Source organism: Schistocerca gregaria, chromosome 2, assembly GCF_023897955.1.
Source record: "Schistocerca gregaria isolate iqSchGreg1 chromosome 2, iqSchGreg1.2, whole genome shotgun sequence".
Lineage (NCBI taxonomy): Eukaryota > Metazoa > Arthropoda > Insecta > Orthoptera > Acrididae > Schistocerca > Schistocerca gregaria.
Genome location: NC_064921.1, coordinates 887,216,597 through 887,232,686, shown reverse-complemented (window position 1 = coordinate 887,232,686; position 16,090 = coordinate 887,216,597). Strand labels below are relative to the sequence as shown.

Below are 16,090 nucleotides of genomic sequence, written 5' to 3'. Positions count from 1 at the left end.
AATACAGTTTCCGAAATGCTAGTGCTGAGCCTCTGGGCCACCAAAATCTACCCTTGGTCGAACTCAGATATACTGAGGCACCTTTCCCACTCTACACACGGACTGCACGCCCACTGACACTACGGCACCATGTGTGTGTCTCAATAGCAATCATTCCTCGCCAGGTGACGCTGCTGTCTCCTGGACGGGTTTATACCGATACCCGGTCGGCGATCATAATGTTCTGGCAGACCAGTGTATGTGCTGCAGAACACCCTAAGCTTCATACGGACAGCTGTAAGTATCAATAGCCAGACGACTTTTCTTGTGTACTGGTAATACATTATGTATACAAAACCTTATCGTGAATCAGTTTATCTATTAGTGATAACCCCCACGACAGATTTTGAGGTTGGCTTCCACACAGAGACAGAATACATATTTATAATATGTAGAGATAGAAGATATGTATAGATGTGCAGATTCTGATCATGATTCGGTGCTCTCTGGGGTTGCGGTAGCTGTTTCCTTTACTTTTTTTCCCACCAGATACCGCTTCCTCTGTAGCTGACCAGCTTACAGCTCCCATCAATGCCACGATATATCACTCCAAGAGCCAGTTAAAAATGGAACAGACAACAAAACATAATAAGACACTTACCATCGCTATAATTATAAATTACATACACAAACCCTCATGAATTAGTCTATCCATAAGTGAACACCACGTCAAAATTTCTGCAGTAGTCTCTGAGATTAGCCATCCCATATAGATGAAAAATTTCAACAAAGGACTTCAAATTTTAAATGTGTATAGATATTACTGCGAGAAGAATTTGACAGGGCACTGAAACATCTAAGTCGAAACAAGGCCCCGTGAGTAGACGAAATGGTTCAAATGGCACTGAGCACTATGGGACTTAACATCTGAGGTCATCAGTCCCCTAGAACTTAGAACTACTTAAACCTAACTAACCTAAGGACATCACACACATCCGTGATCGAGGCAGGATTCGAACCTGCGACCGTAGAAGTCGCCCGGTTCCGGACTGAAGTGCCTAGAACCGTTCGGCCACCGCCAAGAGTAGACGACATTCCATTAGAACTACTGATATCCTTGGAAGAGCCAGACATGACAAACTCTTTTATGTGGAGAGCAAGATGTGAGAAACAGGCGAAATACCCTCAGATTTCAAAAAGAGTGTAATAATTTCAGTTCCAAAGAAAGCAGCCACTGATAGGTGTGAATATTACTGAACTATTAGTTTAGTAACTCACGGTTGCAAAATACTAATAAGAATTCCTTACAGAAGAATGGAAAAACTGGTAGAAGCCAACCTCAGGGAAGATCAGTTTGGATTCAGGAGAAATGTAGGAACAAGGGAGGCAATACTGACCCTATGGGTTCTCATAGAAGGTTGGTTAAGGAAAGGCAAACCTAAGCTTATAGCATTTGTAGAGAAAGCTTTTGGCAGTGTTGACTGGAATACTCTCTTTGAAATTCTGAGGGTAGTAGAGGTAAAATACAGGGAGCGAAAGGCTATTTACAACTTGTACAGAAATCAGACGGCAGTCATAAGAGTAATTCTCTCTGAGAAATCAAAAGACTTGGTGGGGCAGTTGAACGGAATGGACAGGGTATTGAAACGAGGTTATAAAATGAAAATCGACAAAAGCAAAACATGGATAATGGAATGTACTCGAATAAAGTCAGGTGATGCTGAGGGAATTAGATTAGGAAATGAGACACTTAATGGAGCAGACAAGTTTTGCTATTTGGACAGCAAAATAGCTGATGATGACCGAAACAGAGCGGATATGAAATGGAAACTGATAATGGCAAGAAAAGTGTTTCATAAGAGAAATTTGTCAACATCAAACACAGATTTAAGTACCAGGAAGTCTTTTCTGAAAATGTTTGTGTTGAGTGCAGCCCTGTATGGAAGTGAAGCAGTGACGATAAACAGTTTACACACAAAGAAAATATAAGCTTGTGAAATGTGGTGCTACAGAGGAATGCTGAAGATTATATGGGTAGATCACGTAACTAATGGGAAAGTACTGAACAGATTTGAGGAGCAAAGAAACTTGTGGCACAACCTGACTAGAAGAAGGGGTCAGTTGATAGGACATATCCTGAGATATCAAGGGAGCACCAATTGAGTATTGGAGGGAAGTAGGGAGTTAAAAATCGTAGAGGGAGAGCAAGATATGAATACAGTAAGCAGGTTCAGGAGGATGTAGGTCGTGCAGTAGTTACTCGGAGATGAAGAGGTTTGCGCAGGATATAGCAGCATGGAGAGCTGCATCAAACCAGTCTTTGGACTGACGACCACAACAATAACAACATAGATTCGTTACTAATCCTACGCTGCAGAAATCCCAAAGAACTCTCCAAATCCACCTCAATCATTTTTCATCCTGGTGCAACCAATGGCTCCTGAAGATCAACCCATCCCAAACCCAGGCAATATTTATATACACATCAAAAAAAGTTTTGCATCACCTCAGTCCCGTGAGTTCCGGAAACTATACAGAAATACAGAAAATTGGAATAGAAATCAACAGAAACAACATTTTCGCCCTTTCTGTTGCTCATGAAAACCACACATTGCATGTTGTACCACCATACAGCGAGACCTTCAGAGGTGGTGGTCTATATTGCTGTACACACCGGTACCTCTAATACCCAGTAGCATGTCCTCTTGCATGGGTCCATGCCTGTATTCGTCGTGGCATACTGTCCATAAGTTCTTCAAGCCACTGTTGGTCCAGATTGTCCCACTCCTCAACCGTGATTCGGCGTAGATCCCTCAGTGTGGTCGGTGGGTTGCGTAGTCCATAAACAGGTCTTTTCAATCTATCCCAGGCATGTTCAATAGGATTCATGCCTGGAGAACGTACTGGTCACTCTAGTCGATCAATGTCGTTATGCTGAAAGAAATAATTTACAAGATGTGCACGATGGGGCGCGAATTGTCGTCCATGAAGACGAATGCCTCGCCAATACGCTGCCTATATGGTTGCACTGTCGGTCGGAGGATGGCATTCACGTGTCGTGCAGCCATTACGGCGCCTTCCCTGACCAACAGCGGCGTACGTCGGCCCCACATAACACCACCCCAAACCAACAGGGTACCTCTACCTTGTTGCACTCGCTGGACAGTGTGTCTAAAGTGTTCAGCCTGACCAGATTGCCTCCAAATATGTCTCCGACGATTGTCTGGTTGAAGGTATATGGGACACTCGTCAGTGAAGAGAACATAATGCCAATCCTGAGCGGGCCTTTCGGAATGTTGTTGGGCCCATCTGTACCGCGCTGCATGGGCGCAAGATGGACCTCCTCATGGGCGTTGGAAGCGAAGTTGCGCTTCATGAAGCTTATTGCACACAGTTTGAGTCGTAACACGACATCCTGTGGCTGCACGAAAAGCATTATTCAACATGCTGCATTGCTGTCAGGGTTCCTCCGAGTCATAATCCGTAGGTAGCGGTCATCCACTGCAGTAGTATCCCTTGGGCGGCCTGAGCGAAGCATGTTACCGACAGTTCCTGTCTCTCTCTGTATCTCATCCATGTCCAAACAAAATCACTTTGGTTTACTGCGAGATGCCTGGACACTTATCTTGCTGAGAGCCCTTCATGGCACAAAGTAACAATGTGGACGTCATCGAACCGCGGTATTGACCATCTAGGCATGGTTTAACTATAGTCAACACGAGCTGTGAATCTCCTTCCTACTGGAATGACAGGAACTGATCGGCTGTCGTCTAATAGGCGCTGCTCATGCATGTTGTTTACATCTTTGGGCAGGTTTAGTGGTTCTGAGCACTATGGGACTTAACATCAGTGGTCATCAGTCCCCTAGAACTTAGAACTACTTAAACCTAACTAACCTAAGGACATCACACACATCCATGCCCGAGGCAGGATTCGAACCTGCGACCGTCGCAGTCACGCGGTTCCGGACTGAGCGCCTTAACCGCGAGACCACTGCGGCCGGCGGCAGGTTTAGTGACATCTCTAAACAATGAAAGGGACTGTGTCTGTGATACAATATCCACAGTCAACGTCTGTCCCCAGGAGTTCGGGGAACCTGCTTGACGCAAAACTTGTTTGATGTGTGTAGAATGAACCAACTACACCTTCCTCTTCATGACTTTTCCCTTACAATTCATGACCATCCTATGCAGTTAACTAACACACTAAAATACCTTGGACTAAGCCTCGACCAGCAACTAACATGGTAACTTCACCTACTAACCGTCCAACAAAAAGTCCACAGTAGTATATTTGCTGGCTAAACGTGTGGGTTATGCCACTGGATGGTGTAAATGATTATGGTTTCAATACTCTGATACTCACTTACAGGTAGAACATCCACCAGTTTTGATAAGTATTGTTTGTTTTTAGTGTTGTTACCAAGCCAGATACGGTATATAACCAGTGTGAACAGTATCAGACGTTGAGTGATCACTGTAAAGGACACAGAGATGCCACATATTCGTTCGATACTGTGTTATTAGCACCTGACAAGTTTGAAAGAGGCTTCATTGTGGATCTCCTTTTGGCTGGCTGGTCACATCGTGCAATATACAGATTTGTCGTGCATTCAGCTGTGACAATGGCCCAATGTTGGCAGCATGAGCAGGTGAGAGCAGGCATACTAGTCATCAAGTTTCCAGTCGATCACATTTGACCACCACAATGGAGGATGGCTATATTGTGCACCAAGTACATTCCATTGTAACCCCTTCACATCTGCATGGCCATCTGAGGGCAAGTAATGGACTGCCTGCACCATTTTGCACCACTTGTTGGAGGGCAACAGCAGCTGTACTAGGTAATTATAGTCCCAAGTGAGGGTTTCCGTTACAGCAGCAGCTGCTTTTGGAGTCGTGCTGTGACTGGGAAGCATGGACTGTTGGTGAATGAGGCTGCACTGTGTTCAGTGGTGAATCGCAGCTCTGCGCTACTATGGATGACCATCTTTGGCGAGTATGGTAGCAGTCTGAGGAAAAGTCCCATTCTTCCAATGTTTTGGAAGGGCACAGCACTATTCCTTCTGGCGCCGTGGTGTGGGGAAGCATTGGGTGTTACTTCAGGTGACATGTGATAATGATTAAGGAAAGTCACATGGCACAACGGTATGTCACAGAAATCCTGCGTCCTCATGTGTTACTGCTCGTGTGACAGTATTGTGGTGCTCTTTTTCAACACGACAATGCTCGCCCACACATCGTACACGTTGACAGAGATTAACTGCCGGTGTGTGATGTTGAGGTACTCCTATGGTGAGCAAGATCCCCAGATCTGTCACCAGTAGAACTTCTGTGAGACCAGCTAAGACGTCAACTCTGTCTCAGCGCCAGTACCCCTGTTACCAAGGACCAACTACTACGATTGTGGGCCACTGTGCCTCATGGGAATTTATGACGGCTTTATGAGACCTTTCCCAACAGAATCATTGTCTTCATCCAGGTCAGAGAGGCCCCAAGGTCACACTGATAAGTGAACTCACACTGGTAACTTCTTTGCAAATTTGACTCGATGTTGGAAAGACTGAAATAACATCACATACCCTCTAAACCCGTGAAGCTTCATTCTGATTCCTCCTCCCCTTCTGGGTGCTCCATTTTTTTGTGTCAGGCAGTGTAGATGGAGTTGCGTCTACCTACTCTGTGCTGTTGCACTGAAATGCTAATCACTTGCATACCTATTAATACGAGGGGCGTTTGAAAAGTCTGTGCAAAAATAAAAACTACTTAATTGTTTGGGGTAGACCTTTTTTATTTTTTGACATTGTCTCCTTTTAGACTTATACACTACGTCCAACGCTGTTCTAATTTCTTGATCCCTTCCGAATAACAAGAATTGAGCAAGTCTGCAAAATAACTATTAGTTTCTGCAATCACCTCCTCGTTTGAATAAGATCTTTATCTCGTCAACCATTTCTTCAAATAGGGGAACAAATAGTAGTCCAAGGGAGCCAAGACTGGAGAATACGGGGGATGTGAAACGAGTTGGAATCTTGTTTCCATTAATTTTGCGACCGCAACTGCTGAGGTGTGTACTGATGCATTGTCGTGACGGAAAAGGACTTTTTTGCAGCCCAATCGCCAGCGTTTTCCTTGCAGCTCGGTTTTCAAACGATGAATAATATGCACCTGTAATAGTTTTACCCTTTTCCAGATATTCGATGAGGATTATCCCTTGCGAATCCCAAAAGACAGTCGCTATATCCTTTCCAGCCGAAGGAATGGTCTTTGCCTTTTTTGGTGCAGATTCTCCCTCGGTAACCCATTGTTTGGCCAGCCGCGGTGGTCTAGCGGTTCTAGGCGCGCAGTCCAGAACCGCGCGACTGGTACAGTCGCAGGTTCGAATCCTGCCTCAGGCATGGATGTGTGTGATGTCCTTAGGTTAGTTAGGTTTAAGTAGTTCTAAGTTCTAGGGAACTGATGACCAGAGTAGTTAAGTCCCATAGTGCTCTGAGCCATTTGAACCATTTGAACTCATTGTTTAGATTGTTGTTTGGTCTCAGGAATATAGTAATGCATCCATGTTTCATCCACAGTGACGAAATGATGCTCGAAGTCCTGCAGATTCTTTCGGAACAGCTGCAAACCAGCGTTGCAACACTTCACACGATTCCGTTTTTGGTCAAGAGCGAGCAGTTGCGGAACCCATCTTGCGGGCAGCTTTCTCATGTCCAAATGATTATGAAAAAACAGGGTGGCGCAAGGAAACGGGAAATTTCGAAATAACGTCATTTCCATGAATAAATTCATAAAACTAGTGATTTATTAAGGAAAGTGAATGTATTCAGTATGCCATTACGATCAATTACAATCAAAATGTCCAAAAGTGTCTCTTTACATTTAAAGATGACATCGGAAAGATGTGCTCCCATTCGGCGTTCACACTCTAACAGCCTGTTATGAAAACTCTGGAATGCGCGGTGTAGCAAATCTTGGGGAATGGCAGTGATTTCGTTTTCAATGTTCTCCTTCAGTACATGGATTGTTGCAGGACGTGTATGGTACACCTTGCCTTTAAGATATCCCCACAGGAAGAAGTCGCACACACTAAGATCAGGGGATCTCGCAGGCCATGCAATGTCACCGTTACGTGAAATAATGCGTCTTCCAAACAATTAACGAACTGCTGCCACCTGGAGGTTTCTTTTTCAAGGCAGATCCTGTTTCTTCAGAATTACGCACCCACGTTGTAATCGCATGCGCAGATGGGACACGTCCATGACATCCAAGCTGGTAATGCTGCCGAAATGTTCTCTGCGCGGCAGTCGCACTATCACCATTTTTGTAAAACGCTCTCACAGCTACTGCACGTTCCGCACCAGTCCAATTCTCCATGATTACTAAATGACAATGCGTTCACATCAATTGTGCAAAGTTTCGAACATCTGCCGGCGCTACAATGCTGCCAACTGTAACGTTCAAAATTTCCCGTTACCCTACGCCATTCATTCGAGATGCCCACAGCACTAGAAATCTCACGCACCTTAACTCTTCTGTCATCCATCACCATATCATGGATTTTATCAATGATTTCTGGAGTCGTAACCTCCACAGGGCGTCCAGAACGTTCAGCATCACTGGCACCCATGTGGCCACTCTGCAAATTTTGAAACAAGTTATAAACTGTTCTAATCGAAGGTCCAGAGTCATCGTAATGTTTATCAAGTTTCTGTTTAGTCTCCTGAGGCGTTTTGAATTTCATAAAGTAATGTTTAATCACCACATGAAATTCTTTTTCGTCATTTTTTTGACAATCACTCGACTTCCTTAATTCACACGAATGCCAAACACAAAGAAATAGACCAAAATGGCTGAAACTTGGTGCGCGTTCTTTCCATAGAGTAAATATCTCTGGAGTGAGCATTCACATTCGCAGAACAGATGTTGTGTTATCAACATACATTGCCAGCCTGGTCACGGGATCTCGGGACGTAGTGTGTTTGTCCGTATAGCACCCTATATATTTAGAATGTCACTACATCCCTTTACAGACGGATTCTTCTCGTACGTGTCGTGGATTATTTATATATGTTGGGCAGATATTTTAACAGTATCCATTTGATACCGGGAATAAACCAGCTACGTAACTTTTAAGGGCAAGTGATATTACATTCTGCTTCTTAGCAATAGGTATCACAGTTCAGATGCACTCGAATTTTGGTAGTTTTCGGTGTGATACGGCACGGCATAGTATTACAGAGCCTGACATACATTTTTGCAGTGATGGTCTTGCAAAACGATTTGACGGTACGCTAGTACTTTTGCAAGTGTCCGAAAAACACCGAATTTGCCACACATTGGCGATCATATCCCTGCTAATTCGTCCTTTTTTCTTGTACTTCTGCGTGTTTATTTTCTCGTTTTGCGACCTAAAGCACAATTTTTCTTACTGGTGGCACTTTGAGGCATTTATTTAACACATTTTAAGTACTTGCTCCCAGCTTATTAAATAAATAGTAGACTGAGTAATCTATTTACATAATCAACAAGTCACTTATAAATGTGTGGAGGATAATATTTACTGAAACAGCTAACCATTCCCTTCTCTGTTCCACACGCAAATTTACGAGAGGAAGCGATTGTTTGTAAGCTTTTGTACAAGCCGTAATATCTTTATATAGTCATAAAATCGTAGAAAAATAGGTCTACAGAATCAAGCCTTAATTATACGGCGTCTCGAAATTTGTAAACATACACAGTGTCTCTTACTAATGTGATAACTATAATTAGAGGTACATGGTATGTACCCATGAAAAGTTACTATCCCTCCTTTGACATATGTTTCTTTGCATCTGTAGCAACAACAGTAATTCACCCTCGCTATTACACTATCAACAAACGGTGAAACACAACAAAAACTCTTGATATTATAAACTTCAAACGCTGCAGAAAGCACACACGCGCAGAGAAGTCCCGAAAACACGCGACAATCGTGGTTTAATGTTGACAACATGCGCAGAAAGCAATTCTCACTCCAGAGATATTTACTCTATGGTACTTTCCAAAGATGCTACTAACTAAACATGACCTCGATACGCGCCGGTGGTGCCATCTGTCAGACTTTGCACGGACTTTTGAAACGCCCCTTGTATAGTACATTTGAGGTTTCTTGCACGACACCTTCATTGTACCACACTTGTAACGGCGGCTGTGTACTTAAGAACAGGGAGGAGAGTTCTATGGAGATTTGAGGAGTGGTGTTGTTTGGGGGTCAGTGATGTCGCTGCCGTGGACGCTGCTGGGGGCGACGAGCGGTCAGCTGTCGACGGGCCGCGCCCTGGCGGACCTGAGCGCCCACTTCGCGGAGCGCGTGGGGCCCGACATCCCGCTGGACAGCCCCGAAGAGCGAGCCGCCGCCGCCCGGGAGGTGCGCCGCTTCTACTACGGCTCCACCAGCCGGGACATCACGGCGGCCGACTCCGTCGTCACGGCCAACGTGGGTACCAACTCTAGCTCAGTTAATCGCATGTTCTACAGGGTATTCATATGCTGTATCCCACAGGTAATTACGCCCACTGCACAAAACATTTGCCATCCCAGGGCACATCCGCCTCAAGCCTTGATAATGGCCTCAATTTGGCGAGGAAGGAATTCCGCATATTTCTTCAGGTCTACTTCCCCATCAAAAGTCATTCGTTAATGGCCAGGATGAAAAATACTTTTGTGGTATGACAAACAAAGCAAGTATGTCTTGGACAAAGTTAGGGATGTAAAAGAAGGGAACTGGCTTTTCGACTTATCTGGCACCACCAAAGATATTTAAATCAAAACATCTTGACATATTCGCCCTTTTTAGATTGTTACTATTAATACTAATGTGACGTAATACACTAGTGGCCATTAAAATTGCTACACCACGAAGATGACGTGCTACAGACGCGAAATTTAACCGACAGGAAGAACATGCTGTGATATGAAACTGATTAGCGTTTCAGAGCATTCACACAAGGTTGGCGCCGGTGGCGACACCTACGACGTACTGACATGAGGAAAGTTTTCAACCGATTTCTCATACACAAACAGCAGTCGACCAGCGTTGCCTGGTGAAACGTTGTTGTGATGTCTCGTGTTAGGGGGAGAAATGCGTACCATCACGTTTCCGACTTTGATAAAGGTCGATTTGTAGCCTATCGCGATGGCGGTTTATCGTATCGCTATATTGCTGCTCGCGTTGGTCGAGATCTAATGACTGTTAGCAGAATATGGAATCGGTGGGTTCAGGACGGTAATACGGAACGCCGTGCTGGATCCCAACGGCCTCGTATCACTAGCAGTCAAAATGACAGGCATCTTATCCGCATGGTTGTAACGGATCGTTCAGCCACGTCTCGATCCGTGAGTCAACAGATGGGGACGTTTGCAAGACAACAACCATCGTCACCAACAGTTCGACGACGTTTGCAGCAGCATGGACTATCAGTTCGGAGACCATGGCTGCGGTTACCCGTGATGCTGCATCACAGACAGGAGCGCCTGCAATGGTGTACTCAACGACGAACCTGGGTGCACGAATGGCAAAACGTCATTTTCTTCGGATGAATTCAGTTTTTGTTTACAGCATCATGATGGTCGCATCCGTGTTTGGCGACATCGCGGTGAACGCACATTGAACGAGTGTATTTGTTATCGCCATACTGGCGTATCACCCGGCGTGGTACACGTCTCGGTCACCTCTTGTTCGCATTGACGGCACTTTGAACAGTGGACATTACATTTCAGATGTCTTACGACCCGTGGCTCTACACTTCATTCGATCACTACGAAACCCTACATTTCAGCAGGATAATGCATGACTGCATGTTGCAGGTCCTGCACGGGCCTTTCTGGATACAGAAAATGTTCGACTGCTGCCCTGGCCAGCACATTCTCCAGATCTCTCACCAATTGAAAACGTCCGGTCAATGGTGGCCGAGCAACTGGCTCGTCACAATACGTCAGTCACTACTCTTGATGAACTGTGGTCTCGTGTTGAAGCTGCATGGGCATCTGCACCTGTACACGCCATCCAAGCTCTGTTTGACTCAATGCCCAGGCGTATCAATGCCGTTATTACGGCCAGAGGTGGTTGTTTTGGGTACTGATTTCTCAGGATCTATGCACCCAAATTGCTTGAAAATGTAATGACATGTCAGTTCTAGTATAATATATTTGTCCAATGAATACCTGTTTATCATCTTCATTTCTTCTTGCTGTAGCAATTGTAATGGCCAGTAGTGTATACAGCATCATGCCAAATAAAATAACATGTCATGTCGTATAACGTGACAAATGCCATCATGTCATCTGCGAGCTAATATCCCAAAGATGTTCGGGCTCACATGCGGTTCCTCTTCATCGAAATGTTTCGTCTCAAACTCGTCTAGGGGTTGAACTGCACGTGTCGCATTACACGCCCTAAATTGGGCACTTGGGACCCTTTGGTTAAATTGTCTGGCTGATGGCAAGTTTGCGAATTACAAAGTTAACATATAATAACAGTAACAATAATATTACAATAATATCGGGTAAAACATTAACGACTCATAAATGAAGGGCTTATTCCAATAGTGGTACAAGTCCATTTTTGTTCATTTTGAGATACAGAGTCCTAAAGTTAAATGAGCGCTGAAAAATCTACAGTTGGGATACCAGAAATATTGAAGCATATGGCTTCTTGCTAGAGATGAACCTTTCTTTCTGTTTGTTTGGCTCATTAATTTCAGAAGCATTATAGACAGAAAAGTGGAGGTAATGGATTGGTACCACTATTCAAATAAGCCCTTCAAATGACGTAGGCCACACAGTTATGATTTTGTTAGAATGATGTTTATTTAGAAAGCAAACTAATAGAAAAAGTGGTCGTATTTGGAGTTACTGTTACACTCGAACGCATATCCATTTGACACAGTTCGAACATTCTCAATCTCATCGCGAAATACATGTCTAATACTCCACCTCGTTATCTTAGAGTTCACACCAGGCGCGCGGCTGCTCACTGCTCAGTCCCGCGATACCACACAACGAGAAATTTTCTAAGCTGTTTCACTTCCTAGCTGCCTAAAGACCGACTGACCGCTTGCGCGTCTCAATCCGAACTGTACTCTTCGGTGTCTCGATCTAAACTGCCCCCCTTGGTGTCTCGACCAGCACTGCCCTCTGCCCGTCTCCGACCGCGTTCCCGCGCGCCGAACGTCTTCGCTCAACTGACTAGCGCAGTTCCCTTTCCTGAAGCTGTCCATCTGAATGGCTACAGCTTATTCAACATTACTTTACATTTTAACATATTTAATCAAAGCTTGACCACTTTCACATTCTAAATAAGTAACAATAATGTCGATTACATAACAATCGTTAAATTCTTTTACATAAAACCAATACAATTTTCTTCCTAACTTTGAATGTCACGGCCAGTAGCCTTTCACCAAAGTGCTTTCTGATAAATAAATAAAGAACAAAAATAAGTATTATCCATTAAACTTTACAACAAATATTCTATTACCTAATGATTCCAATAAGGTGTCATGCTGTCGTCGTTCAATGTGTTTTTTGTGGAGGAAATGATCTGATACTTAGCTGAAAATATTGATCATTTAAATTTAATATATTTTTAAACAAATTTCACTTTAACAGTAAATCCTAAACTATTATAGATATGATCAGTATTCAAGTATTATTGGGATCACTGTGAAAACTTATGGAGGATGGCAGATTAAAATTACTATGGCTTGATTCCCTGCATTGCTATAGAATTACAAAGTTTTCATAAATGTTTCCCTTTATGGCCGATCTTAGGTCCGCCATATTTAACACTGCTACGTCTCCTTGACCACAAATGCCTTCTACAGGGGGTTCCCTATCATATAGGTCCTCGTATGTCTCACTCGCACACTACAGTGCTTAGGCCTCAATAGACAATAGACGCCTGTGAGTTTCCCCATCTCGTGCTGAATCTACATCCTTTGTGTAGCACATGGTCCTGGACAATGGGTTCGTTTCACTTTTTCTGAATGCTGACTGTTTCGGCCATATACTTAAATGAGAGTGAAATGCTCGTTAACTCACATATCCAATATGGCATTTGTCAATTAGTATCATTAAAGTTTAGGATGAATGCTTTAAGGGGTCCTCCATCCCTTATCCAATGATAAACCAAGGGTGTTATTAGGAAAGAGACACATATTAAGCTATCAGACATCATTCAACTGGGAACTGATTACATATGTGGTCCCACAAGTTTCCATCTTACGACCCTTACTTTTTCTTGTGTATATCAATGACCTTTCACCAGTAACATTACCAGAAGCCGATTTTGTTTTGTTTGCCGATGATACAAACATTGCAATAAATAGCAAATCAAGTGTTGTCTTAGAAATATCTGCTAATAAAATATTTGTAGACATTAATCACTGGTTCCTAGCCAATTCTTTGTCAGTAAACTTTGAAAAAACACACTACATGCAGTTCAGAACTTGTAAGGGGTGTCCCACGAGTATATGCTTAATATACGATGACAAGCAGATAGAAGAAGTGGACAGTGTTAAATTCTTGGGATTACAGCTCGATAATAAATTCAACTGGGAGGAGCACACAACAGAACAGCTGAAGCGTCTAAACAAATCTCTATTTGCTATGCGAATTCCGTCAGACATAGGGGATATAAAACTGAAAAAGCTGGCATACTATGCTCACTTTCACTCCATAATGTGATATGGGATTATTTTTTGGGGTAATTCATGAAGCCGAGCTAAAGTTTTCCGGGCACAAAAACGTGCAATAAGAGTTATATGTGGTGTGAACTCAAGAACATCCTGCAGAAGTCTGTTTAGGGAACTACTGCTGCTTCCCAGTATATTTATTCCTTAATTAAATTTGTCATTAAACATATATCACTTTTTCAAACCAACAGCACAATTCATGGAATCTATACTAGAAATAAGAATAATCTTCACAAGGATTTAAAGTCACTTACTCTTGTACAAAAAGGTGTGCATTATTCGGGAACACACATTTTCAATAACTTGCCAGCAGCCTTAAATGCTTAACAACCAATGAAATTCAGTTTAAGAGAAGCCTTAAAGATTTATTCGTGGCCAACTCCTTCTACTCCACTGATGAATTTCTCAGTAGACTCTGTGTGTGTGTGTGTGTGTGTGTGTGTGTGTGTGTGTGTGTGTGTGTATGTGTGTAAGCACAATCTACCTTCTGCACCATTTCAATTCAGTAATATGTTCATTGTAAATAAGTATTGTAGTAGTTCTGTAAGTAGGCTGTTTAGGTTTTTATATTGGTAACGCCACGCAACGCTCTGCATGAAAATCACTGGCTGCGCTGTGTGCAGTCTGTGTGGCTGGCTGGCATTGTTGTAATATTACCTATTGTAGTGTTGGGCAGTTGGATGTGAACAGCGCATAGCACTGCGCAGTTGGAGGTGAGCCGCCAGCAGTGGTGGATGTGGGGAGTGAGATGGCGGAGTTTTGAGAGCGGATGATCTGGACCTGTGTCCATCAGAGAGAGTAAATTTGTAAGACTGGATGTCATATATATAACTTTCGAACGCTGTTAAGGTAAATGCACTGTTTGTTCTCTATCAAAATCTTTCATTTTCTAACTATATCTATCAGTAGTTAGTGACTTCAGTAGTTAGAATCTTTTATTTAGCTGGCAGTATTGGCGCTCGCTGTATTGCAGTAGTTCGAGTAACGAAGATTTTTGTGAGGTAAGTGATTCATGAAAGGTATAGGTATTGTCAGTCAGGGCCATTCTTTTGTAGGGATTATTGAAAGTAAGATTGCCTTGCGCTAAAAATATTGTGCGTCAGTTTAGTGTTGATCAGAATAAGTAAAGAGAGCAATGTCTGAGTCCGTTAAATTCTGCTCAGCTACAAAAATCCAGTGCATTAATGCGATCTTAGTAAATGAATGTTCTAAAATGATCCTTTCATATAGTATTCATTTTTTAAAAATGACGATCAATTCACTTGGGACCTCTGGAAGGTACGTTAGCTTATTTGTTTTAGTTGTAAATATTCGCAATGTATTATTGTGTTTTTAATTGATCTGTAGTGAGGAGGTCCTCCAGGATGTAGAATATGACAGAAATAGTCTACATCCTGGAGGACCTCCTCACTACGGATCAATTATAATGAAAGTAAATCTAATCTTTGCCTCACACAGTCGATGGTAGGCAAAATCGATTGTCAAGCGCTGCTAGCGTTAAGTGAATGACGTGTGAGTTTGTCGAGTCTGGGGGTGCGTCGAGTCTGAACCGAGCCTTGAGCTACAAGTCGTGTCGTACCGGCTGCGTCTACCCACTGCAGTGGGTTGACCCTCGAGAAACATTACCGACTCGTGCAAACGATATTCCTGACAAGTATTTAAATGTTTACATTGGATTGCAGTGAGGACTGTGTGTGCTGATCATTGTTTGAGCGTGTGATGCAATACCAAAACAAAAATACTGACCTGTGATAAGTTGAACTGTAATTAGAAGTGTGACACACAACTAATGACTGCCTCATACCGTGTTTAAACAGACTGCATCAGTCACACAGTGCAAAACATCTTGGTATTGGTTATTGCGAAAACCCATTATCATTATGTTGAACACTGTAAATAGTCTTTACGAGTTTGTCGCCGGATGACGTTGTGCAAATTCCACAATATTTCCTCGGAGCAACTGTCCGACATCTTCAAGTGGTACAACCTTGCTGTTGGCTCGGTGCGACTGACGGTTTCCGCACGTTGACGTCTGTGTATAGAACACGCGCGCGAAGAATGAGGAGGCATGGAAATCACGCATGCGCTCTGATTTGCAGATAGGTGGCGCCATATTAAACGCCCTCTGCCGAAAATCGCAGAGCGGCCCTCCTGCGCTTGCGCTGTACGCTATGTTTACTAACAGTGTGGTCAGACGTCACTCACTAAAAACTATCCTAGACCAATGTCATGACGAGTCTGTGATCGAAAAAAATCTTAATTTACTCGTCGTGATTTAATAACAGCTAATGTAGGGTTCCTGGCTGTGCTCAGTTGAAATCCCACATCCCTGATGATGAGATTATCGGCTGTACGGATATGTATTGCTTCCTTAATGAC

At 43.3% G+C, this 16,090-nt stretch overlaps 1 protein-coding gene across 1 annotated transcript in view; it reads left to right on the top strand.

The window, feature by feature from the left end:
* LOC126335318 (esterase FE4-like) overlaps positions 1 to 16,090 on the top strand; it is a 299,162-nt gene that overhangs the window by 213,732 nt on the left and 69,340 nt on the right. Inside the window, exon 8 of the mRNA XM_049998474.1 lies at positions 9,233 to 9,453. Coding sequence (XP_049854431.1) covers positions 9,233 to 9,453 — 221 coding nt within the window. The remainder of the gene's footprint in view (positions 1 to 9,232; positions 9,454 to 16,090) is intronic.